Below are 27,658 nucleotides of genomic sequence, written 5' to 3' on the forward strand. Positions count from 1 at the left end.
TCTTTTCCAACCGGTGCTTGGACTGCTTCAACAAGTAATGCAAGGATACTAAGAGAAAGTATAATTTTCTTTTTTTTTTTTAATTAATTTATTTATTTCAATTGGAGAAAGTATAATTTTCTAATATGAACCAACAGGCAGAGAAGATGGTAACTAGTATCCCAAGGACCACCTTCCCCAAGCTAGAATTCGGGTTTCTTTCTTAAAAGGGAGGGAAAGTGGTTGGTTGCCGGAACCTCTCTGGAGCCAGAGTCTTTGTTCTCACAACTGTCCAGGGAGGTGACAATGTTACTATAAACCTCTAATAAGGCAAACGCTCTTCTCTTATGCAACTTTTTATCTCTGTGTGAATGGAAAGGGGTTATACCCTTGAAGGTCAGAGCCTTGGGAATGGGCCCTTCTCTCAGTTTCAGGCTCTAGGCAACCAGTTCTTAACTTGCAGCCAAAGCAACAGATGCAAAGGTGAAAGTAACAGAAACAGATCTGATACAGAGGCAGATTTGTTCTTCCTTATGGGAAGAACTGTGTGTGACACAGTTTGGGCAGAAAACATTTAACTATTCTTTGGAAGTGTTGCCTTATGTGACTCTATTGGAAGTTACTGTCTCACCATTTTGCTAACCAGATCCTCCCAACAACCTGTGAAGGGCAAGGCTTATTATTTCAAGTTTCCTGATGGGGAAAATGAGGCTCTGGTAGTGAGAGAATTCCCAGGGTTGTGCGGGAACTGGAGCCCTCAGCTAAGCCAGGACATCCCCCCGAGTGGCGCTCCCAGGGCGTCCTACCCGAACTCCGAGTCTCTGATGCCCGCTTTAGCCTTCGCTGCCTCTGTGCTGACTTCTCTTTTTCACTTGAATGCGTTTCTTATCTTCTCCAAGGCTGAGGTCACCCTTTGTGTCAGTAGGAGTCTGTTCTTGTTCCTCTCAGTCCTGGCAAGAAAAAGCAGGAATTCTGAAAATCGGCAATTATCCCTCCTGGTTCCTTTGTACAGTGCCCCGTAAATAATTTATTTGGATCGAGGGACTGGAGACTGAAAACATATATTGGATCTTGCTGCAACCAGGTGGATTCTATGTTCAGAACTTGAGTGCAGTGGGAAAAAGAAGTGTGTCTTTGAAATCAGAGGAGACTGAGTGACCCGAGAACACAGGTGGGAGTGCTGGAGGCGGGTGGACAGCGTCAAGAAGGAGTATTTTCACGGCACGTAAAGGTCACCCTCAAGGTGCCCACGTGCAGACCCTACGTGCTTTACGGCTGGGGTTGGCAAACGACGCAGTCTGGAACTGGAAAACTCCGGGAGAGGTCTGAGCTCAGGCACTTTCCAAGTGCCTCCTGCTGCACTCGATACCTGGATGAAACAAAGAAAATTGTGTTTGCCAGGCTCGCTCACTGAAGTCACAGGATTCCACGTATCATGCAGCAGTCTGGAATTCCTACAAAAACTCATCAGAAAGGGTATGTGGCCCGCCACACGGACACAGTCGTCTACCCGACTTTTCAGATCAAAACGTTTAGTACAGAGTTGAAAAACCATGTGATGGTCATGGATTTTGTGAAGAGAAACTGGTTTCCCTCCCAGAGAAGAGCCAAAGTTTGTATCATCCATATGTATCAAGGCCTGAAGACAGCTGAGCAGACAGCCAGCAGATATGAGGTAAGGCTGAATTGGGGCGCACACCTCATTCCGAGAAATGGAGTGCTACTCTTCAAACAGACAGCTCAGATGTTCTATCTGGTCTGATAAATTAATCATCGGTTTAGTTTTTCTCAAAGGATTTGGGAAAGACTTTCTCATCTCTTAATTTATTTCAGTTTTTGAAATATGAGGTGGGGGGGTGGAATTGGATAACTGAAATTTACACATGACACACGTCTGCCCTTACAAACATTTAATAGTGCTCTAAAGAGCTGGATAATTTGTATCCACATTTAGAAACTGCAGTATATTTCTGGGGGTTAAATTTTCTTAGCTCTGTGTGTTTGCAATCATCTGTCTTTAAAAACAAATTCCCATTTGTTTCCTGATGCATTTTGCAGGAGATTATCTATGCCGTGCTTTGATCAAGTTAACATAGAATGATTTAAGTTACACCAGTAAGAATGGGCTTTTATTTTTTGATAGTGAGATGTTATTTTTAAACAGGGACCTCTTTTTGTGGGAGAAAAAAGGAGAACTTGGGAGATTGAGAATGTCACAGTTAAATAAACACATTACTCTGAAGCATATTTGTATTCTGTAACTAGAATAAGCCACAAGCAGTTATCCTCCAGAAGGTAAACACACACGAAATCTGATCAGGTCTTTATTGTACATGGAATAAATTATGAATGACATTGTAATTGATTCCCATATAGCTCACTTACCCATCCCTTTTGATAAATGTAACGTGCAAATTGCTAATGTTTTATGAAGAGGTAACCTTTCTGAATACTGATGCTGTTGTTAGGAAAGGCTTCCCATGAATGCTGGCAAAATCCCTAGTTCTTTTGTTTCCCACACTGGGCTTCCTTATTCCAGGGCGATGTCAGAACCTGTTCTGCTGGGTTCAAGGCTGGCTTCTCCCAGTGCCAGCCCCAGGACTGTCAATTTCCATGTTCACCACAGAGATATAAAGGCCACAGAAATAATGGTGTTAATTAAATTCAGTAATAGTTGTTCATTAGTTCATTGCCCAATCAACCAGAGAAAAAGGTGTGCAATTAGAATATAATTGAAGGAAACCAGAGATGTTATTATTCACAAAGAATTAATCAGATGGGGACAGAATTTTATCATTGTGTAGTTTTCGCTGAGGTTATTTTTCAGTCCTCCAGAGAGAGAGAAAAACTTGTTGAATTATATCAGCTTGCATTTTTAAAAAGTGTTCATGGGTCCATTTTAAACCCTCAAGGGCAAAGAGCAGCTCCTGTGTCCTCAATTTTTTTGTGTGTGTATAAGACTTTGTTTATTCCTTTAGCAACACTGAAGGTAACAGTGTGGAAAACTGCATCTTTGTAGGAGACTGTAAAAAACATCTATTGTACTGGCAGCCGCAGCTACAGCAGGTTTGCGTGACTCAACTCTGCTCCAACCCCCATTTCCAAATACAGCCAACAATTGTGTGCCTGCTGCTTGAGAGTAACCTGGAGTCTCAAGTCTTATGTTAAAGTGAGTCTGAGACCCACGGCAATCAGGTCAACTGAACTCTCTTCACCATGTCTGTGATGTGAAAGGTGGCCAGGCAGGGCCTGCTTCTTCCGCTCCAGCGCAGGCCAAGTTTGAACCCTCAGACAGGAGCTGAGCCTCTGATCCCCCTGAATTCCAAGCTCTGTTCTTTCACTAGCAAACATTTCAGCTTAAAATATTCCACATCCATTGAACTGTTCTTCCTGTTACTCCCACTGGGGAACGGCAGCACCATTTAGGTTAGGAAACCCAGCAAGAAGGCAACTTCCTGGCTCACTTCTCAAGCTGAACTGATGAGAGCCCAATTAACAGCCTCTGGGTTCTGTTAGACTTGGCCCAGTGACCCCTTCTCTCTCAAAGGCTCCAAGGCCGTTGGTTAACCTGCCAGGGCTTTAACCATAAAGTACCTGATGGGGTGAAAAATGAGCCTGGTCAGTGGGATGAACTCTCAATGCACAAAGGTGCTGGATTAAAGAAACTGGCTGCCTTGCCAGGAAAAGTGAGTTTGGGGTATTTTGCTTCTATAAAAACCTTCTGGATTTCAGGTCCTTCCCAGGAGGACCTACAGATTTATTTGAGCTGAGTTTAAGGTCTAAGGCTGGCATTTTTCTAAAACTATCACCTTGGTTCTGAGATGTGTTAACACTTGGAGATACTGCCTCTCATCTGAGAGGCAGTGACCCAGCTTAACTCTGACCCCAGGATGGTCCAGCCATACTCAATCCCTGTCTGAAGCTACCTTTAAATAGGAACAGCAAGCAGATGTGTTGTGCTGAAAGGCAGAGAGGATTGGAGGCAGATGGTGGTGAGCAGGCTGAAGACCCTGGTCTTCACGTTTGTAAAGCCGCGATCCCTGCTGACTCCAACAATGCCCCAAACTATTAAAAAAGCACAGTATGCTCAGGACCTTTGTCCTTCTGCAAACATACTTGATAAATTTTGGACATCAGAATAACTGTAACCGGGCAAGGAGGTGGATGTGCATTTGAGTTCTGGTTGCTGTCAACATGGCAAGCGTGGCCACCTTCCAAGATTTTCTATGAAGTGCTGTGTGCATGGTTTCCCTGATCCAGGAAGGGAAGCCACGTAGAATCCAGAGATGTGCTCATGTCTCCCAGTGTCGGAATGTGACGTGGCATCTGTTGATGCTTGAAGGCTTTCTAATGATGGGCACAGGCCAGGCCATGCCAGCCACGTTTTGGCCATCTGTCTTCTTGTAGGTGACAGTTTCTGCTGCATTTAATCATTAGATGGACCAGGGAGAGTTTCTGTGTTTGGTGGTCACCATCTGGCCATGCTTCTCAACATTTCCTCAAACCTTTGGCATTTCCGCCTCTTCTTCCTAATCTTCCTTTTTGGGGAAGGGAATGGGGGCTGTGGCGCTCAATTCCAACTGAATATAAGCATCATGGCAAAATTTCATCATTTTTTTTTTTTATTTACTGACTTTTTGCACATATTTAACTACACTTTGACGAGCTTAGACATATACACACATCCATGATACGATCACTGCAACCAAGGTGCTAAACACACCCATCACTACTAAAGATTTCCTTATGTTTTTTGTGTTGCTTTTTCTGTTTGTATTTTGGCGGTAAAAGCATAATATATATCTCCTTAACATATGTTGAAGTAACAGTGTCATATTATTAAGCATAGGCATTGTGTCATATAGGAAAGTGCTAGAACTTATTCATTTTGTGTAACTGAAGTTTTATGTTTTATGAGTAGCATTCCACATTCCCCCTCCCCTAGGTCCTGGCAACCACTGTTTTATTTTCTGTTTCCACGAATTTGCCTGGTTTGGATACTTCATATAAATGGAATACTGCAGGGCAAACCATGCCATTTGCCCTTCTGTGACTGGTTTATTTCACTTCACCCAATGTCTTCTAATTTTATTCGTGTTGTCACAAATGGTAGAGTTTTCTTCTTCTTTTAAGGCTGAACAATATTCTGGTATGTATGTACTGGGGCTTCCCAGGTGATGCTAGTGGTAAAGAAACTGCCTGCCAATGCAGAAGACATAAGAGATAAGGTTCAATCCCTGGGTCAGGAAGATCCCCTGCAGGAGAGCATGGCAACCCACTCCAGTATTCTTGCCTGGAGAATCCCCATGGACAGAGGAGCCTGGTGGACTACAGTCCACAAGGTCACAAAGAGTCAAACAGGATTGAAGTGATTTAGCACAAATATACGCATGTATGTATTACATTCTCTTTATCTGTTTATCTGTCGGTGGATAATTGGATTGTTTTCTCTTGGTGAACTTTAAAAGCTACACATGCCTATGACCCAGCCAAGGCCCTTGTGACCCGAGTTTGCTGTGTGTGTTTGTCAAATTTGCTGTATTCCTTCAAAGAGCAGTAAACTTGATTCTGACGTGAGGTTACTTGAAAACACTTTGATCCTTTTGAGCCTTACTTTTTGGCAGACTTTAGTCAAGGGAATTCTTCTCAATCATGGATGGTTTTACTCTCCAGAGGATATTTGGTGATGCCTGCAGACATTCAGACATTTCTGGTTTTCATGATGCAGGAAAGATGTTCCTGGTACCCGCTGGGTAGAGGCCAGGATGCTGTTAAATATCCTGTAGTTCCCAAGACAGTCCCTGACCCCAGAACAATGAGCTGCTCATCCTGAAACGTCCTCAGTGTGGACGCTGAGAAACCCTGGTCTTGGGCTAATTCAGCCCCACTATTTACTAAAAATATATATATATGTATAACTCAATCACCTTTTTGTACAGCAAAAATTAAAACAGCATTGTAAATCAACTATACTTAGATCAAATAAATAGATGGGGAAACAGTGGAAACAGTGTCAGACTTTATTTTTCTGGGTTCCAAAATCACTGCAGATGGTGACTGCAGCCATGAAATTAAGACACTTACTTCTTGGAAGGAAAGTTATGACCAACCTAGATAGCGTATTCAAAAGCAGAGACATTACTTTGCCAACAAAGGTCCGTCTAGTCGAGGCTATGGTTTTTCCTGTGGTCATGTATGGATGTGAGAGTTGGACTGTGAAGAAGGCTGAGCACTGAAGAATTGATGCTTTTGAATTGTGGTGTTGGAGAAGACTCTTGAGAGTCCCTCGGACTGCAAAGAGATCCAACCAGTCCGTTCTGAAGGAGATGAGCCCTGGGATTTCTTTGGAAGGAATGATGCTAAAGCTGAAACTCCAGTACTTTGTCCACCTCATGTGAAGAGTTGACTCATTGGAAAAGACTCTGATGCTGGGAGGGATTGGGGGCAGGAGGAGAAGGGGACGACAGAGGATGAGATGGCTGGATGGGATCACTGACTCGATGGACGTGAGTCTGAGTGAACTCCAGGAGTTGGTGATGGACAGGGAGGCCTGGCGTGCTGCGAATCATGGGGTCGCAGAGAGTCGGACACGACTGAGTGACTGATCTGATCTGATCTGATATATAATATTCTTTTTCATGTTTATTTCCACTGTGGTTTATCACAAGCTGTTGAATGTAGCTCCCTGTGCTATACGGTAGGATCTATTGTTTATCCATCCTGTATATAATCGTTTGCATCTGCTAATTCCAAACTGCCAGTTCACCCTCTACCACCACCCCTCCGCCTTGGCAGTCACAAGTCCGTTCTCTAGGTTCCTGAATCTGTTTCTGTTTTACAGATAAGTTCAGTTGTGTCATATTTCAGATCCCATTTATAAGCTGTATCGTGTGATATTTGTTATTCTGTGTCTGACTTCACTTAGTATAATAATCTAGATCCATCCATGTGGCTGCAAATGCCGTTATTTTCATTCTTTTTTATGCATGAATATTATTCCATTGTTATTTGTGCCACATCTTCTTTATCCAGTCACCCATCAGTGGACACTTAGGTTGCTTCCATGTCTTGACTGTTGTACATAGAGCTGCTATGAACATAGGGGTGCATATCTTTTTTAATTATAGTATTGTCTGGATAATGTGAAGTCAAGTGGACCTTAGGAAGCATCACTATGAACAAGCCTAGTGGAGGTGATAGAATTCCAGCTGAGTTATTTCAAATCCTAAAAGATGATGATGTTAAAGGGCTGCAGTTAGTATGCCAGCAAATTTGGAAAACTCACAAGTGGCCACATGCTGGGGTCCAGCCCCGGTGGATCCAGGGAATTCAAAGCGGGGACGGCGGCGGCGAGGATCAGGAAACAATTGCTTAATTAAATGTTAATTAAGGATATAAAAAGTGGTGAAATAAGGATAGCTCAGCGAAGAAATTCAGTGGAGAAAAGAGGCTGAATAACTTGGCTTACGTGGAAAGCTAATAAAATTCCAAAATAAGGAATTTGCGTCACCTACGTAGGCCACAGGTGTCCTCCCATTCTCCCGAAGGAGAGGAGACACTAAGGCCTCCCCGGTCAGATCTTAGAAGCCCAGGCGTAGTTAGTAGGCTTGACAAGCCTCCACGCCCCAGATGAAAATTCAGCCAGAAGGTGAGAGAAAGAACGACATGGGGAGACCAAGCTTCAGTGAACAAGGCCCACACTTTTTTTTCCAAAGTAGTTTTTATACCTTAAGTTGTGCATAGAGGATAATGGGGGAAGGGGTAGAGTCAGCAGTAAGCCAGGCTTTCTTCCTGCAAACTTATCATATGCAAAAGTTTAGGTGATTTACATCATCTTCTGGCCAGGGGGCCTGTCAACATTTTAAGATCCTTTTTTCAGAACACTTACTTTTCTCTAAAGGTGATTATTCTAAAGTCAGGCACCACCCTCCGAAAGCATTAGATAAAGTTGCATTCCTATAGGGCAAAGGTGTGGTGGGCTATAACAAGAAAAAGAATTAACTCAAGGGTCCAAGGTTACAAACATTAAAGCTACTACTTACATTCCTATACACCAATTATATTAATCAATACACTGCCAGGGACACAGTAGGTAAGGGATATGGAAACCTAGCAGCAAACATTGGCCCAACAAGTGAAAAACCCTTCACCAATACAATTTCTAATCAATCTTTTAACTGCTCAAAGGAATCTGTATTTAGACAGTTTAGAACATCTCATGCTTCTCACGGTTGTGAACCAAAACACTCTTGTCACGCCCAGGAACTTTATTAATTGGAGCTGTAAGTTAACTCTTTTTCAGAGAGAGGTGGTGGGGACAGCCCCCGCCCCCCCCCCCCATAAAGTCAGAGGTGTAGGTGAGAGCACAAAGCAGTAAAGTAGGCAGACTCTGGTTTTGGGGGTAGATGCTGGAGAATTTCCAGGGGGACTCCTGAGGCTCAATCCCACCTTTGTGTATGCCCAGCCTCCTTCCTCATGACCTTTGTCACGGGTGGAGTTCCTCATGCTGGCTCCTGGCAGCCACAGGACAGGAAAAGGTCAGTTTTCATTCCAATCCCAAAGAAAGGCAATGCCAAAGAATGTTCAAACTACTACACAATTGCACTCATTGCACATGCTGGCAAAGCAGTGCTCAAAATTCTCCACACTAAGCTTCAATAGTTTATGAACTGAGAACTTCTAGATGTTCAAGCTGGATTTAGAAAAGGCAGAGGAATCAGAGATCAAGTTGCCAACATCTGTTGGATCACAGAAAAAGCAAGAGAATTCCAGAAAAACATCTACTCTGCTTTATTGACTACACTAAAGCCTTTGACTGTGTGGCTCACAACAAACTGTGAAAAATTCTTCAAGAGATGGGAATACCAGACCACCTTATCTGCCTCCTGAGAAACCTGTATGCAGATCAAGAAGCAACAGTTAGAACCAGACATGAAACAACAGACTGGTTCCAAATTGACTGTATATTGTATATTGTCACTTTGCTTATTTAACTTATATACAGAGTACATCAGGCTAAATGCCTGGCTGGATGAAGCACAGACTGGAAAAATATCAGGAGAAATGCCAGGAGAAATATCAATAACCTCAGATATGCAGATGACACCACCTTTATGGAATAAAGTGAAGAGGAACTAAAGAGCCTCTTGATGGAGGTGAAAGAGGAGAGTGAAAAAGTTGGCTTAAAGCTCAACATTCAAAAAATGAAGATCATGGCATCCGGCTCCATTACTTCATGGCAAATAGATGAGAAAACAATGGAAACAGTGAGAGACGTTATTTTCTTGGGCTCCAACATCACTGCAGATGGTGACTGCAGCCATGAAATTAAAAGATGCTTGCTTCTTGGAAGAAACGCTATGACCAACATAGACAGCATATTAAAAAGCAGAAACATTACTTTGTCAACAAAGGTCATCTAGTCAAAGTTATGGTTTTTCCAGTAGTCACGTATGGATGTGAGAATTGTACCATAATGAAATCTGAGTGCTAAAGAATTGATGCTTTTGAACTGTGGTGTTGGAGAAGACTCTTGAGAGTCCCTTGGACTGCAAGGAGATCCAACCAGTCAATCCTAAATTGGACCTGAAGCTCCAATAGCTCGGCCACCTGATGCGAAGAACTGACTCCTTGGAAAAGACCCAGATGCTTGGAAAGATTGAAGGCTGGAGGAGATGGGGATGACAGAGGATGAGATGATTGGATGGCATCACTGACTTCATGAACATGAGTTTGAGTGGGCTCTGGGATTTGGTGATGGACTGGGAAGTCTGGTGTGCTGCAGTCCATGGGGTTGCAAAGAGTTAGACATGACTGAGTGAGTGAAGTAAAATAAATGCCCAGAAGTAGAATTGCTGGATCATACAGCAACTCTATTTTTAGTTTTTTTGAGGAACCTCCATACTGTTTTCTGTAGTTCAGCCCCACTATTAAGGCCTGCTCCTTGTGAGTTCAGTTCAGTCGCTCAGTTGTGTCTGACTCTACGTTCCCATGGACTGCAGCATGCCAGGCTTCCCTGTCCATCACCAATTCCCAGAGCCTGCTCAAACTCATGTCCATCCAGTCTGTGATGCCATCCAACCATCTCATCCTCTGTCGTCCCCTTCTTTTCCTGCCTTCAATCTTTCCCAGCATCAGGGTCTTTTCCAATGAGTCAGTTCTTTGCATCTTGGGGCCAAAGTATTGGAGCTTCAGCTTCCGCATCAGTCCTTCCAATGAATATTCAGGGTGGATTATCTTTGGGATGGACTGGTTGGATCTCCTTGCAGTCCAGGGGCTCTCAAGCATCTTCTCCACTCCCACAGCTCAGCACCACAGTTCTCAACACCACTTAATGCCCCGTGTTTGTGATATCTCACTACCAGGGCCAGTGGGCACACAAACTGTCTCCAGCTCTGAGTGAGTTCCTGGAAGCGTCTGGCAGGCTTCTGTCCAGTAGTTCTTTTCCTGCGTTCAGGTCGTTCTCCCTGCATGTGTGCTTGCGTGCTCAGTTGCTAAGTTGTGTCAGACTCTTGTGACACCATGGACTATAGCCCTGCAGGCTCCTCTGTCCATGGGGTTCTTCAGGCAGAAATATTGGAATGGGTTGCCTTTTCCTTCTCCAGGAGATCTTCCCAACCCAGGGACTGTATTCACGTCTCCTGCATCTCTTCCATTGGCAGACAGTTTCTTCTCCCACGTGCAAGTCAATATTCAGCCAAAGACTGGTGGGCCCCTTTGCAGGTTACTCTCTTTCCTTGCTGTTCTTTGGTATTTCACTGCACAAATTCTGGCTACCTCAGCCTCTCTGAATCCTCACCTCTGCCTCCTCCACTCAGTGAGATGCCAGGCTCTCAAGTTTCCCACAGCCTGGAAGATGCCTCTCTGTGGGGACAATTGTAGGGCTCACCTCTCTGGTTCCCCATCCCTCCAGGATTATAGCCCTATGCTGTGTGTGTCCAGTGTCTGGAAACAGTTGCTTCATAGCTTTTTCTGGTTGCTCCATCATGGTCAGTAGTAGATGTGTCTGCCCATGTGGTTGTGATGTCCCTGGGGCTTCCCAGTTGTAAAGAATTGCCTGCCAGTGCAGGAGGGGCAGGAGACATGGGCTCAACCCCTGGGTTTGGAAGATCCTCTGGAGAAGGAAATGGCAACCCACTCCAGTTATCTTGCCTGGAAAATCCCATGGACAGAGGAGCCGGGTGAGCTACAGTTCATGGGGCCACAAAGAGTTTGACATGACTGAGCGTACACACACACACACATACACACACACACACACACTGGAAGTTGAGAAACACCACTCTGGGCTTTGATGAAAGTTTTCCAGTTGTTGAAAGGAGCCCCGAGGTAATGTGAAATAAAAACACTCAAGTTTTCTGTGCTTGAGCTTCCAGAGAACTTTATTCAGGGAATAAAGAAGTCATCGAGACCTAAGAGAAGATGAAACAAACATTCCCTTTCTGCTCACAGTTGCCAAAAGGTGCAGAACAATGTACCTGTTTCCCAACCAAGTTGAAGAGACTTCGCCAGATCAGAGGCTTCCGAGTCTCGCTTTTCTTCCTGAAGTCTTGGCCTCCGAGTGATGCTTTCCTGGGATGTGTTGGTGGTTCTGGCTGCAGCAAAGGTGTTGAGCCCTCCAGAGTCAGGACTCAAAAAAGGACAGTTTGCAAAGGACAATAAGTATTTCAATTCGCTTTGCTACCCAGTGAACAGGTCGGAATCGTGTGCCTCATGCCCAGGACTTGAGAGTGTAGTTGGTGATCCTTCTAGAATTTCCTAGAAGCTTCAGCCACTCATCCACTGACAATGGTTGGTAGCCTCTGTCCAGATGCAGGAGGGAATCCAAGAGGCAAAAGATGGAGTGACTACCCTTGGGAATCAGCGCTTCCACTGACCACTGTCTTCCCTCGTCTCCCTGCTCTTGCCAATGGGAGGCTGACCGTGAGGGGGTGGGGTCCTGAAGAGGCACAGAGGTCAGAGGTTGGAGATGAGTTTTGGTATGTCAAGAAGCATACCTGCTGACTGACATCTCCAAATTAACTGCACTGTGAATTCTATGAAAGGTGAAGTGCAGGTTGATCTGGAACATCTACAGCTGAGCCTCTTGAAATGGATCTGACATCATTTTGGCCAACTTTCCGGGAGAAATATCAATAACCTCATATATGCAGACACCACAACCCTTATGGCCGAAAGGGAAGAAGAACTAAAGAGCCTGTTGATGAAAGTGAAAGAGGAGAGTGAAAAAGTTGGCTTAAAGCTCAGTATTCAGAAAACTAAGATCATGACATCAGGTCCCATCACTTCATGGCAAATAGATGGGGAAACAGTGGAAACAGTGGCAGACTTTATTTTTGGGGCTCCAAAATCACTGCAGATGGTGACTTCAGCCATGAAACTAAAAGACACTTACTCCTTGGAAGAAAAGCTATGACCAACCTAGATAGCATATTCAAAAGCAGAGACATTACTTTGCCAACAAAGGACCATCTGGGCAAGGCTATGGTTTTTCCAGTGATCATGTATGGATCTGAGAGTTGGACTATAAAGAAAGCTGAGCACTGAAGAATTGATGCTTTTGAACTGTGGTGTTGGAGAAGACTCTTGAGAGTCCCTTGGACTGCAAGGAGATCCAACCAGGCCATCCTAAAGGAGATCAGCCCTGGGTGTTCTTTGGAAGGACTGATGCTAGAGCTGAAACTCCAATACTTTGGCCACCTCATGTGAAGAGTTGACTCATTGGAAAAGACTCTGATGCTGGGAGGGATTGGGGGCAGGAGGAGAAGGGGACAACAGAGGATGAGCTGGTTGGATGGCATCACCGACTCAATGGACATGAGTTTGAGTGAACTCCGGGAGTTGATGATGGACAGGGAGGCCTGACGTGCTGCAGTCTGTGGTGTCGCAGAGTTGGACATGACTGAGCGACTGAACTGAACTGATCAGGAAGCTGGGCATGGGTAGGAGGACCATGGCTACATTTCAGCCAAGCAAAGACAGAGGAGATGTAGGTCAAAGGTGGGCTCTGTGACTAAGAGTGGAGGCACTGGATGGCATCTTCCTGGGGTCTTGTTAGCTCAGTGACCTTGGCAAGTTTCTTGATCTCTTTGAGTCTTAGTTTCCTTATCTGTGTTCATGAGAAGCACGGTGGCATCTGACATACAGGGCTGCTGGGAGGATTAAGGGAGATAATCTATAAGAAAGCTGAGCCTCGGGCACGGCACAGAGGCAGCATTCCTTGAGGTAGTCGTCACTGGAGTTCACGCTCCAGTGTGTCTTTTTCCATCATCCCCAACTCTGAAGCAGAGCCATGGCATGAAGACATGGCCCCTGGGGCCCAGGCTAATTGTGACCAGCACTTTGAGGATGCTGCCCCTTGCCAGAAATCCTGTTTAAATTGGGTGAACATCCCTGCTCTCCTTCCCCACCCTCAAAGTGCCAAGTGACAGGAACCGATGACCTTCTGTATCCTTGGCTCAGCATTCTCCATCCCCAGACAACTCAGAGATTAGTCACCACGTTGTCCATGAGCTGCATGTACAGTGTCTACTTAGAGCCCACCCAGGCCTGTGGTCCAAGTTCCGTCTTTGACAAGAGATGATAGAGAAGGTGAGTTCACACACATCTGATTCCTGCCTGGTGAAGCCAGGGTTAGGTCAGGAAATGTAGCAGGGGATGTCTCATGAAAGATGCACCCTCCCTTAGAAGACCTGCTCTGCTCTGCTCTGAATGGGGTTTGTCACCTCATAAAGGGCTGAACGGCCCTCATGCTGTAGGGTCCTTCATAAGCCCTGGGGAGACCTTTCTAAGAATATAGACCCCTAGGCTCTGGGAAAGGGGAGAGTGCAGAAACCTCTGGTTCTTTTGTTTTTTCATTTTGAAGCTTTTAGATTTTAAGTGCATTGGGAAATCATTGGAGAATTTCAAGCAGAGGAGTGGCATATTCTCATTTTTTTATTGAAGCGTAGTTGATTTACAATGTCGCATTAGCTTCAGTTGTACAGCAAAGTGATAAACACACACACACACACACATGTGTTCTTTTGCAGATTCTTTTCCCTTATTACAAAACATTGAACATTATTCCTATCCTATACAGTGTGTCCTTGTTGTTTATCTGCTGTACATACAATGGTGTGTATGTATGAATCCCAGTCTCCTAGTTTGTCCCTCCCCTTCGCCCTTCCCCTTTGGTAACCATAAGTTCATTTTCTAACTCCGTAAGTCTGTCTCTGTTTTGTAAATAAGTTGATTCTGCGTATAAGTGAAATCATGTGACGTTTGTCTTTGTCTGACTTACGTCACTTCGTGTGACAACTTCTAGGCCCATCCATGTTGCTGCATCCTTCTTTTAATGGCTTTTTTAAATCTTTTTTATGGCTGAGTACAAAAATCTCTTTTTTAAAACTTGAAAACCAGGTGATTAGGATACAGGTCCGGAGCCTTGATCTGGAAGTTTCAGACTGATATTTTCCAACCACACGAGCCAAGGAGAAAGTGACAAAGAAGGCCGTGTGAATTGCCTGTGCTGAGAAAGCTGAAGTGAAGGGGGAGAGGGCATGGGGCGAAACGATCAGAGGGCAGAGTGTCTGGACCGCTCCGTGCAAGGAGAGCCGAGATGGGGCTGGAACAAAGGGGACTGTGTTGGTTGGTCTCTGAATTGCCCCATTGATCCCCACCACAGCTGTGCAAGGCACACGAGCCCTGTTTTTCCAAAGAGAAAATTCTGCGAGACCCAGGAAATGATGCCCAGAGACAGGAGCGGCCGAAGGAGGCTCTAGTCACGTCAGCTCTGCCACTGTGCTTCTTGCTTGGCGTTGGGGGTAAGGAGCGGGAAGCAGCCTCTGTCGGGACAGCTATAGCTGGGGACTCCCCCGGGACGACAGAGTGGGCCCTGGAGAAAGTGGGCTCTGCCCGAATCGGGTGGAAGGAGGTGTTAGAGAGCCCCCAGCTCTCCTCCTGCTTTGGGCAGCTCTTCTTCTTCCTGCGGCTTTTCCACTAAGCACCTCCTTGCAGTTTGTGAGTCTCACGTGGGCTCGTAGTGTCCTCTGTTTGTTTTTTTTGTCCCTGGTCCTCTTCCTTCTCTAGGGGAGCAGATGGACTAAAGGGGAGATACTTGGCTGGATTGCTTTAAAAAGTGTATCCGGGGCCTAGTGTGTGCCAGGAGCTGTGCTTGGCGCTGGGGACACGGAGGTCCAGACGGCAGTGCTGCTGTCTCTTCTCATCCTCTGCTCAGGGAGGCAGCCCGTCGGTGCCAAGTCAGGGTCTACACGGACCCGTAGACCAGAGAACTCTGCGAGACCGTACTGGGAAAGAGAGCTTTGGGCACATTCTTCACAGAAGAATGCGAGTTTCCCGAGACCCAAAGGGAGCAGGAGAATCTGGGGTAAGAATGGAGAAAAGGAAGACACTTCAGGCAGATGGGATGGCAATTTCTAAGCAGTGGCACAGGCAGGCAGAACCTAAACAAAACCCGGTCATCTGTAGAATTGCAGCTAGAATTTGCTGGAATTGCTGAAAGAGGGGAGCCAGGTGGAGAAAGAGCTCCTGAAATTTCCTTCAGGTTCCCTTGAGTTTGTGGCTGAGGACCAATCTGTGCTGTGAAATTCCACAAGGCCAAAGAACAACTGGCAAGGGAAGAAAAGCTCCTGGGATGCTACCAGATGAACAGTGCTCAGAGCTCACTCAGGGCCACGGGTCATGGACATTCCCAACCATCCAGAATGCAGAGACCTCCCTGAACGGATGGCAAGCTCAGTGGAGCTTCAGCAAGGGCCCTGCCTTGGAAGTCCGCTTAATCAGCCCCAAAGGAAAGGCTATTTCTAAGTCCGTGTGTACTCGGTCACTTCAGTTGTGTCCATCTCTTTGCGGCCCCATGGACTGTAGCCCTTCAGGCTCCTCTGTCCATGGAATTCTCCAGGCAAGAATATTGGAGTGGGTTGCCATGCCCTCCTCCAGGGGACCTTTCTGACCTAGGGGTGGAATCCGCATCTCTTACATCTCCTGCCTTGTCAGGCAGGTTCCTTTACCACTAGTGCCACCTGGGAGGCCCCATTCCAGGTCCATCCTGTAACCACTTAAAATAGTCTTAAAAGAACCAAGCTGTTTCACAAGTTGTTTAACTGCCTGCCAGAACACAGTTCAACACTCTTTAAAAGATTCCAACAAAATCCATCAAGTCATAATAAAAAATTAAAAATACCTGGCATCCAGATAAAGCTTTCTATATATTCAAAGAAGCAGGAAAGTATGATTTAACCAGGGGAAATTATGATTAATAGAAGCAGATCCCTAAACGGATGGAGAGATGATGGAATAGCAAGCAAGGACTTTTTAAAAAGCTCTTGTAAATACTATAAATATATTACTATCCCTTTAAATTCAAGGATTTAAGGGAAGATATTACCATAAATGGGAAGAGAAATAGTTGACATAAAAATAAACCAAATAGAACTTATAGAGAAGAAAATAAAGTGATTCTTTAATACTATCTGAAATGGAAGTTTTGCTAGGTGGTATTAAGAGGAAATTGGATGCTATAGAAGAAAAGATCAATGACATTTCTGATTGAACACAAAGGAGAAAAAAAGAGGGATCGATATAAAAACATCCAAGACCCATATAATTAGAATCTTAGAAAGAATAGGTATGGGGTGAGGGTACGGAAAAGTTTTGAAGAAATAATGGCTAAACATTTTCATAATGTAGTGGAACTTATGTCAAAGTATTGCTCGTCACGTGTATCTTATAATATACAGGCCAGGTATACTTGGCAGAGGCCAGATCAGCAAGACCGGCCCATGTCGTGTGAAATAGTATATGTTTCAGTGTTTCCACTGTGGTGGTGCACATGCATTATCAATCAGCGTTCTCCAGTCCAAGGGAGTTGTTTCTTTGTTTCCTTGTGCTCAGTATAAGTTAACTGAGGAAATTGTTTATTTACTTATGAGATAATACCAATTTCATGTAGGATCATACGTAGTTTCAGCTCTGATTGGCTATTCAGTTCTGTTAGGTCACAAAGTTGTGTCTGATTCTTTGTGACCCCATGGACTGCTGCATACCAGACTTCCCTGTCCAACACCAACTCCTGGAGCTTATTCAAACTCCTGTCCATTGAGTTGGTGATGCCATCCAACCATCTCATCCTCTGTCGTTCCCTTCTCCTCCCGCCTTCAATCTTTCCCAGCATGAGGGTCTTTTCTAAGGAGTCAGTTCTTCACATCAGGTGGCCAAAGTATTGGAATTTCAGCTTCAGCATCAGTCCTTCCATGAATATTCAGGATTGATTTCCTTTAGGATTGACTGGTTTGATCTCCTTGATACCCAAGGGACTCTCAGGAGTCTTTCCAACCCCACAATTCAAACGCATCAATTCTTTGGTGCTCAGCCTTCTTTATGGTCAAACTCTCACATCCATACATCACTACTGGAAAAACCATTTGACTAGACAGACCTTAGTCAGCAAGTAATGTCTCTGTTTTTAAATATGCTGTCTAGGTTTGTCATTACTTTTCTTCAAAGGAGCATCTTTTAATTTCATGGCTGCAGTCACCATCTGCAGTGATTTTGAAACCCAGGAAAATAAAGTGTGTCACTGTTTGCATTGTTTCCCCATGATCTTCATTTTTTGAATGTTAAGTTTTAAGCCAGCTTTTTCACTCTGCTCTTTTGCCTTCATCAAGAGGCCCTTTAGTTTCTCTTTGCTTTCTGCCATAAGGGTGGTGCCATCTGCATATCTAAGGTTATTGATATTTCTCCCAGCAATCTTGATTCCAGCTTGTGTTTCATCCAGCCCAGCATTTCACATGATGTACTCTGCATATAAGTTAAATAAGCTGGGTAACAATATACAGCTTTGACGTATTCCTTTCCCAATTTGGAACCAGTCTGTTGTTTCGTGTCCGGTTCTAACTGTTGCTTCTTGACCTCCATACAGATTTCTCAGGAGGCAGGTAAGGTGATCTAGTATTCCTGTCTCAAACAATCTGGGCAGATATCTATCTGTGTTATTCTTCTATTGCTGCAAAGCAAATGATCACATACTTAGTTTCTTGAAACAATACCTATTTATTATTTTACAGTTTGGTCCCTCTGTATAGGGTCTTTCCAGGCTGAATCAAGGTGTCAGATGAGTTCCTCTACAGATGTGATCACATCTGTAGCTCAGAGGCCTCTTCTAAGATCCCTGGTTATTGTCAGAATTCAACTCCTTGTGGCTGCAGTACTAAAGTCCCCATTGTCTTGATGGGTCTCGGTTGGCACACTCAGCTCCCCGAGGTTGTCCTCAGGCCTTGTCGTGTTGTTCTGGCCATACGCAGTTCACAGCATGTTTGTTTGCTTCCTCAAGGTCAGAAGGACAGTCTATGCTGCTTTGAATCCCTCTGACTTCATTTGAGGATGCATCTGATTAGGTCAGGTCTACCTAATATGATCTCCCTTGGATTAGCTCCACAGCAACAGATTAACAGCCTCAACTGCATCTGCAAGACCCTTTTGCGATATAACGTAATTTAGTTGTAGCAATGATAGCCCATCGTGTTTACAGGTTCTATTCACACTCAAAAGAAAGAGAACTTTTGGGGCATGTGAGTATTCTGCTTACTGTACTACATTTAAAACCTTTGTATCTGTGCAAAGAGGGAAATCATAGGAGCCCTGGAGTTGAAGAAACACAGGTGTGAACCTCTATCTAGGAGCATCATAAGAAAAGGAATCCCTTATCTGTTCTAGCTCATGACTGTGCCCCTAGCAACAGGTCAGCCTTCAAGAAACATTGTGGAGCATGTGTGTGAGTGAGTGAATGAGTGAACAAAAGCGTACAAAGTGTATTTTAGCTGAAAACCTGAGGCCAGAGTGAATGGTGATTGATGGCTTCAGGCACGGAACACAGCGTCCTCTGATTTGATATGTATGTTAGGCTCCCATCCACAGTCACTCATTTTGTACTGATCAACAGATAGATGAATAGACAGACAGACATCAGCTCTAGTTTGCCAAAATGATGCTCCAAAATAGAGGTCAGTCCTGCTTCCCTTTTCATTAATCAAATTCCTAATAGAGAAATTATTTAATTTTCTCTCTGTGAGTCTAATTTATATCCCTTCTTCTTCCAGAGAAGACTTGGAGACAGCTCCAAAAAGGAGTGTCTTAGAAAATATCCAGAATTTAGGAATAATAATGTATCAGAGAAACAAACAGGGCTGAAGACAAAAATGAGGGCATGATTTTCTTAAAGCAGACAACAAATTGCTTGCCGTTCTGTACTGAGGACAAGAAGCCTCTTCCCAGAAAGCCACTGCACCCAGGGGCGAGGGGGTGGGCCCTACCCTGCGGAGGGCTCAGAGCCTCTGGTCCAGCCCTCCATTGACAAGAAGTTCACGAAACTCAGAATTTTAGCCACAGATGTGCTCAGCTCCTTGCTAATGAGTTCTGGACAGTGCTGCCTTCTCCAGTGTAGCTGCTTTGTGGCACTCTATGGTTTCAGAGGAAGCCTGTTCAGCGGTGGTGGTTTAGGTGTGTGAGTTAATGGACATGAAGAGGGGCCCAGGGTGCACAGGAGATGTGTGGGCTCAGTCACCGTTTGCTCCTCACTGTTGATGTAACACCCAGGACGGAAGCTGAGCTGTGAGCCCAGCACGTGCATCCCACTGTGCCAGCCCTCGGTCACAGGAACAAAGATTGAAGACTTCCTGTGCAGTGCTGCTGTTCAGTTGCCAAGTCACATCTGACTAACTGGGACCCCACGGACCGCAACACAGCAGGCCTCCCTGTGCCTCACCATCTCCCGGAGCTTGCTCAAACTCTTGTCCATCCAGTTGGTGATGCCATCCAACCATCTCATCCTCTGTCATCCTCTTCTCCTCCCTCCTTCAATCTTTCCCAGCATCGGGGTCTTTTCAAATGAGTCAGTTCTTCACATCATGTGGCCAAAGTATTGGAGTTTCAGCTTCAGCATCAGTCCTTCCAATAAATATTCAGGGCCGATTTTCTTTAGGATGGGCTGGTTGGATCTCCTTGCAGACCAAGGGACTCTCAAGAGTCTTCTCCAACACCACAGTTCAAAAGCATCAATTCTTTGGCACTCTGCTTTCTTTATGGTCCAACTCTCACATCTGTACATGACAGCTGGAAAGACCATAGCCTTGATTATATGGACCTTTGTCAGCAAAGTCGTGTCTTTGCTTTTTTTTTTTTTTTCCCTTTCTCAAAGGATGGAATATTTTGTATTTGCCCTGATTTTGTGTCTTGACTTCATGTACCATTGTATAGTGACATTTTTAGTTGAAATACAGTAGGACTAAAAATATTGGTATAATACTAGTAAATCATGTTGGTATGTGTGGTTGTCACATAGGATTCACAGGAGATTTAAATTCACAGTTGTCAACGTAAAGGATTCATGCTATTTAGCTTCTTCATGAATCTATACCACGAAGGAAGAGCTTTTCGCAACATATTTCACTGAGGGAACTACAAGGATGATAGGCGTAATACTATGTGTCAACTCATGGATTTCTAAGCATTGCTCACAATACAGATCTGATTTTCAACATCAGGGTTCTTTCAGTGTCCTTGAACAGCGTTTGTTTTTTTGTTCAGTTCAGTTGCTCAGTCGTGTCCAACTCTTTGCGACCCCCATTGAGCCGCAGCACGCCAGGCCTCCCTGTCCATCACCAACTCCCAGAGTTTACCCAAACTCGTGACCGTTGGGTCACTGGTGCCATCTAACCATCTCATCCGCTGTCGTCCCCTTCTCCTCCAGTCTTCAATCTTTCCCAACATCAGGGTCTTTTCAAATGAGTCAGCTCTCCAAAAACTGGAGTTTCAGCTTCAACATCAGTCCTTCCGAGGAACACCCAGAACGGATTTCCTTTAGGATGGACTGGTTGGATTTCCTTGCAGTCCAAGGGACTCTCAAGAGTCTTCTCCAACACCACAGTTCAAAAGCATCTATTCTTCTGCGCTCAGCTTTCTTTATAGTTCACCTATATATTCGTCTGCTTTAAGTCCATCAAGTTCGTCCAAATCAATGAACATCTCAGTAGCATTCCCAGGCGAGGTTTAAGGGAAGCTGCGATGCTCCACCGTCCTTGAAGGAGTCCACATGGGATGAAGAAGTACTGTGGGAGGTCTATGAGTGACCACCATGCCGTGGGTCACAGGAGGTCCTGGTAAGGAACAAGGAACTAACAAGCTCCCACCAACCAGGATTCCCGCCCGGGGTGCGCTCCTGGCGCGTTTCCAGCAGCAGTCATGTCTTCGCTTTTTAATACACTGCCTCGGTCTGTCATAGCTTTCCTTCTAAGAAGCAATTGTTTTCTAATTCTATGCAATACTTCCACAATAAATGGCCCCTCACTCAGGTCTGGCTGTGTCATTTGCGGGGACCAGTACAAAATGAAAGTGTGGACCCCAAGTTAAACAATCTGGGGAAAATAGTCATTTAAGTTTCTAAAATATGTCTCTTTCCTTTCTTCCATGGTCTTTTTCTTGATTTGTTATGATGGTTTTTATTTGCTATTGAAGGTTAGTCCAAGTAAAAACAATTAAAATTTTAAATTATTACCATAAATTTTACTGTTCGTCTTTGTATTATATGATGCCAGTTTTAACACAAATACACACAAATACGAAAACATTGAACTCATCTGTGAAATTACTGAAATGATACCGTTTTTATTTTTTAATCTCATCCATGCATATATGTATTCTTTCGAGAACAATGGAAACTCTGCAGAAACCAATTCAGATTTTAATTTCATTCCTTGGTATAATCATATTTTACCAATACTCTCTACTTCACTTTACTGATGAGTAGGGAAGGACCTAAAGGAAAGGGGACTGTGGTTGCCCATCTCTTCCTTTCCTTCTAGGCCATTCTTTTCAGCATAAGTGTGTGGCTAGGAAGGGCTGTAACAGAAGTAAGAACAGATATGATGGTGTTACCAGTTTAGTTTAAGGGTTGGGGAAGGGATAGTCAGGAGTTTGGGGTGGACATGTACACATTGCCGTATTTAAGATGGATCACCAACAAGGACTTACTGTATGGCACATGGAACTCTGCTCAACGTTATGTGGCAGGCTGGATGGGAGGGGAGTTTGGGGGAGAATGGATACATGTGTATATATGGCTGAATCCCTTCTTTGTCCACCTGAACTATCACAATGTGTTTGATAATTAGCTGTACTCCCAAGACAAAACAAAAAGTTCAAAAAAAAGAAATTGGTAAAAGGCCAGACAAAAAATTCAAGCAAGGCTTTATGGGGCTCCTGCTGCAGCAGCGGCAAATGAGAACAAGTGTAAGGGTCCCTTGCTCAGTCCCTAAGGGGATATGTGAGCTGATTCCTTGTACGGGGTGAGGGTAATGGTGTGTCCATGGGTCAGGCTGGAGGGGTGGCTTGCCCATGCCTTTGGTGGTATCCAGAGTAGTTGGCATGCACAGTACTCTGCTTTTGCCCCTAGCTCGTCAGAAGAACTTCTCTGGTGGCTCGGGCAGTAAAGAACCTGACTGCAATGCAGGAGATATGGGTTAAATCCCTGGGTTGGGAAGATCCCCTGGAGAAGGGTTGGCAACCCACTCCAGTATTCTTGCCTGGAGAATTCCATGGACAGAGGAGCCTGGTGGGCTACAGTCCACAGGGTCACAAAGAGTTGGACATGACTGAGCAACTACTACTACTTCAGAACTGGCAATTGGATTTTTGGTCTTTTTGTATCTTATTGTCCATAATTTGCCCCAATACAGTTATTTTAGTCCCTTATAGTTTCTTTGTAGTTGGTTGCTTGAGGAGACATTTGTCCAGGTCCAAGCACTGCAGCAAAGGGTCCCGGGTCCCAGTTGGTCTCAATAGAGTTGCTCGGTCATTTGTATTTCTCAGAAACCCATAGCCATCTTCCTGCATTAGAAGTAAGTCTGGTTCCAGTGGGGGCTGTCAGCCCTCTGCTTACTTGATCTTAGGGTAATTTGCTTGCCTTGTATTCCCTTTGAGTCTCGTCAAAGTCCTGCACATTGTAGGTTCACCCAAATTCTGTGTCCAAGGCGTGCCTGAAGACCTTCTGTGAGTGGAACAGCGAGGCAATCAACACACATGCACACATGCATGATCCACTGTCCCATGAGGTGTGTACACAAAGCACAAGGTCACAGATGAAGGTATTTAAAAAACCTAGATGGCAATACCCGAAGCACAGGCCATGAAAGGAAAAATGGGAAGGTTGGGCCACATCAACACAAAAAGCTGGATGCGTCCAAAGACCCCATGGCAGTGAAAGCAGCCCACCCGTGCTGTGGCTGAGCCCAAGGGCCTTGTTCTGAGTGAGACAAGCCAGGCACAGGGGGCATTGCATCGTTTGGCTTCACTCCCCTGAGGCCCCTGGAGCAGTTAAATTCACAGAGACAGAAGGCAGAATGGCGGCTGCCAGGGACTGGTTGGAGCCGGGGATGGAAAACCATTGTTTAATGGGGACAGAGTTTCAGTCTGTGAAGATGGAAAAGCTTTGGAGACAGACATAGGATATGGTTGCACGTGCTGAATGTACTTAACCTCATGGGCTTCGGCACTTCCTGTGGCAAATTCTATGTTGTGTATGTTGTTGTTCGGTTGCTAAGTTGTGTCCAACTCTTTACAACCTCGTGGACTGCAGCACACCAGGCTTCCCTGTCCTTCACTGTCTCCCAGAGCTTGCTCAAACTCACATCCGTTGAGTCAGTGATGCCATCCAACCATTGCATCCTCTGTCGCCTGCTTTTCCTCCTGCCCTCAATCTTTCTCAGCATCAGGGCCTTTTCCAATGAGTCGGCTCTTCTCATCAGGTGGCCAAAGTATTGTGTATATTATACAACAATTAAAAAACAGTCCAAGATGGTAACACTAAACCAGCACGTGGCCGTCAAGGTGAGGGCCCAGGGCCATGGTTGGTGGTCCTGCATGAACTTGAGCTTACAGATGCCCAAGACAGTTCTCTCTAACTGGGTGGTGAGATGCCTGAGGTCAAGGTCCCATCAGTTTTCTCTACCTCTATGTTGAACTGAAACTTTAGGATAAATTGGAGCTTATTCATGGTATGTTTTAAGAAGTCATCCTTATTAAGGTGTAATTTACATTCATTAATATTCAAACCTTTATAACTGTGCACTTCATTTTGTTTTGACAAATGTGTGCAGTTATATACCCAGTTCCAAATCATGATGTAGGGCATTTCCACTGACCCAGAAAGTTCCTTGTGCCCTTTGCACTCCACGTCCTCCCCCCAGCTCAGCCCTAGCAACCATGGGTCTGCTTTCTGCCACTTTATTTTTCCCTGGTCAGCATCTTCTGTAGCTGAAATCACACAGTATGTGATGATTGGTGTCTCTCGTTAGTTTCTGTTAGAACTTTGGCGTCTTAATGCAATAAATGATGTTCTGTTCAGACATCAGAGGACTGAGGGCTTGGGCCCTGACTCGTGTAAACTTGGATTTTGATCCTGCCCTTGCCCCTTATTAATTTGGACTATATGTGAACTCTTACCTTTCTCAGCATCAGCTGATTTCTATACAGGTTGGAGTTAAGAAATCTAGGGCATTCGTGGGGACTGGAGAAAGTGGTGGATGGAAATTTGAGGCAGGGCTTGGCTCAACATAAGAGTTCAGTAATGCTTTGTTGTTTATCATATTATAGTTTTTGAAGAGAGTATTTATTTATTTATTTAAAAATAGAAGTATAGTTGATTTGCAATATTGCCTTAGTTTCAGGTGTACAGTGCAATGATATATACATATACATATATATATATATACATATTCTTTTCCAGATTCTTTTCCCTATAGATTATTACAAAATGTTGAGTAAAGTTCCCTGTGCTATGCAGTAGGTCCTTATTGGTTATCTACTTTACAAATAGTAGTGTGTTCAGTTCAGTTCAGTTCAGTTGCTCAGTCGTGTCCAACTCTTTGCAACCCCATGAATTGCAGCATGCCAGGCCTCCCTGTCCATCACCAACTCCCGGAGTTCACCCAAACTCTTGTCTATGGAGTCAGTGATGCCATCCAGCCATCTCATCCTCTGTCGTCCCTTTCTCCTCCTGCCCCCAATCCCTCCCAGCATCAGAGTCTTTTCCAATGAGTCAACTCTTCACATGAGGTGGCCAAAGTCCTGGAGTTTCAGCTTTAGCATCATTCCTTCCAAAGAAATCCCAGGGGTGATCTCCTTCAGAATGGACTGGTTGGATCTCTTTGCAGTCCAAGGGACTCTCAAGAGTCTTCTCCAACACCACAGTTCAAAAGCATCAATTCTTCAGTGCTCAGCCTTCTTCACAGTCCAACTCTCACATCCATACATGACCACAGGAAAAACCATAGCCTTGACTAGACGAACCTTTGTTGGCAAAGTAATGTCTCTGCTTTTGAATATGCTCTCTAGGTTGGACATAACTTTCCTATGTATATGTTACTATGTCCCAAAGTCCTAATTTATCCCTCCCTGCCCTTTCCCTTTTGGTAACCATAAGTCTGTTTCCTATGGTTGTGGGTCTATTATATTAATTTATTGATATTGTTATCAACAATAATATTAAATGTCATATTCAATTGGAAGTACAGTGGTACCTTCCTTCCTGTGTTGCCATGGAGACTCCTAATGCCCGGGCAGCATCCAGCACAGTGCTTGGCCCCGGGTGACTGCTGTGCTGTGCTCAGTCCCTCAGGTGTGCCCGACTCTGCGACCCCATGGACTGTAGCCCTCCAGGCTCCTCTGTCCATGGGGATCCTCCAGGCAAGAATACTGGAGTGGGTTGCCACGCCCTTTTCCAGTGGATCTTCCTGACCCAGGAATCAAACTGGGGTCTTCTGCATTGCAGGTGGATTTTTTACCAGCTGAGCTACCAGGGAAGCCCTAACTGCTGTGTAGGGCATCTTATTATTATTAAGCTCGAAGGACTCTATTCTGCTATTTCTCACCAAGTCATTCTGAAAAGGTGTGAAAATCAGCTATTTAAAATGCTCCCTTTAGATTGCTTTCTGTCAGTCTGGCTAAAAAAGTCATAAAAAAGCAGCCACCAGTGTGAGATAGGAGGAACTTTCCCCACAAGCTCAGGGGAGGTGTTCCTGGGAACAGGTGAGCCAGAGAACAGCAAACACCTTGTCCTTTTCTCCCTCTTCTTTGTCTCTTTTTCTGTGAAAGAAGGAAAGTGACAGCAATTGAGTGAAATGCTGTAGGACTGAGTGGGCGACTGGGTCCTCAGAGCTTTCTGAGGTGTTCCAAAGTCAGAGTCACTGTGTGGTGTCCTGTGCTAAAGTGTTTCAAGCAGCGCGGGCCTCTGAGGGAAAGCGGACAGGGAAAATAAACAATTACCAGGAAAGAAGAAGCTTCTACCAGATACAAGGAATGGATTCAGTTTCTGGAATCATCAGCTCCCACTTTAAAGTTAGGAGAAAAACGTCGCCCACGATAAAACACAACAGAACGTGCTGAAAGGCAAGCTCAAGGAGTCGGGGGAAATCTACCTCTCTGATACACAAATCTGACTTTGTAACTGGGTGATTAACATGCCTGTAACATGGCTGTACTTGCCCTGCACGCCTGATGTTTGCGTAGAAGTCTCCAGCCAAGTGTTCCATCATTGCTGCCCCATTTATCCCTGCAGACTGACGGGGGCCAGAGTCACGGGCGGCGAAATGAAGAGTGAACTCACCAAAGCCCACTTCTCATTAGGCACCCGGGGGAGGCCTTCTTCCTGCATGAGTCTCAAAAGAGGAGGAACGGTTGAAATGATCTATGGTCTTTATATCCTTGTTTGTCTCAGTTTCAAGCCAGAACCCCTCCTCCAGACACCACCCTTGAAAAACCAAAGTGAAGGAGAAGCAAGGAGAGATGCCAAGGTTGAACTGTAGCTTTTTTTTTTTTAAGGTTCTCACAAGGGAATGGTACCACCATTTGCAATCAGATAAGGGGCATTATCTCAATAATAAAAGGCAATTGAGAATCTAAATGAAAAATCTAATGCTTTTCATGCTGATTTATTTCAGATTAGAAAAAGTTAAACCAGATGTAAACATGAAGAGATGAAGCGTGAAGAGGGAATCATGGCAGAGTGATAAATCTCAGTTTTGAGTTATTATAGGTGCAGGGTTGCATTAACCAGAAGACACACCGTTGATCCATACACTGCTCCGACATTAATTATTGTTGCAGAAGAGAGTTCAGAAGATTGAATACAGACACGCAGCACTGGCGAAGATCAATCGTGTCTAAATTAGCCATGAAGAGTGCACGCTAGATCCCAAAGAGGTTGCTTTAGCCCATTGCCGGTCCAACCTGGAACCATCTATGCCTCGTGCTTGTTATCTGCCCTTTAGTGGGACTTCCTGCATCCTCAGGAGAAGGCACTGGGAAGCTGAGAAGAAAGGGTCCTCTTTTTGGTTTTCTGTTGGTAGACTCCAGCCAATGTCTACCTTTATCTTAAAAAGAAGATAGGATAAAGGTATCCTATCTTTATCCTAAGCTAGGATATCTTAGGATATTCTGGCATCTTGCCAGCCAAATCCACCCATGATCTTTGACAACTTGGGATATAAGTAGTTTCAGACTGTCTTGTGTTTTCTGTTCCAAGCCGGCAGGTGTTCAGAAGAGGCAGAGTGGAGCTGGGGTTCTATGTAGGCCTGGAAACTCCTGTTTTCTCCTCTGTTTTCTTTCTTGGGATCTATGAAGTTTCAGT

At 44.8% G+C, this 27,658-nt stretch overlaps 1 protein-coding gene across 1 annotated transcript in view; it reads left to right on the forward strand.

Moving 5' to 3' along the window:
* Positions 1–1,414: 1,414 nt before the first annotated feature.
* Positions 1,415–27,658, forward strand: part of C26H10orf90 (chromosome 26 C10orf90 homolog) — a 248,405-nt gene continuing 222,161 nt past the window's right edge. Inside the window, exon 1 of the mRNA XM_070363612.1 lies at positions 1,415–1,654. Coding sequence (XP_070219713.1) covers positions 1,415–1,654 — 240 coding nt within the window. The remainder of the gene's footprint in view (positions 1,655–27,658) is intronic.

This window comes from Bos mutus, chromosome 26, assembly GCF_027580195.1.
Source record: "Bos mutus isolate GX-2022 chromosome 26, NWIPB_WYAK_1.1, whole genome shotgun sequence".
NCBI classification, from domain to species: Eukaryota; Metazoa; Chordata; class Mammalia; order Artiodactyla; family Bovidae; genus Bos; species Bos mutus.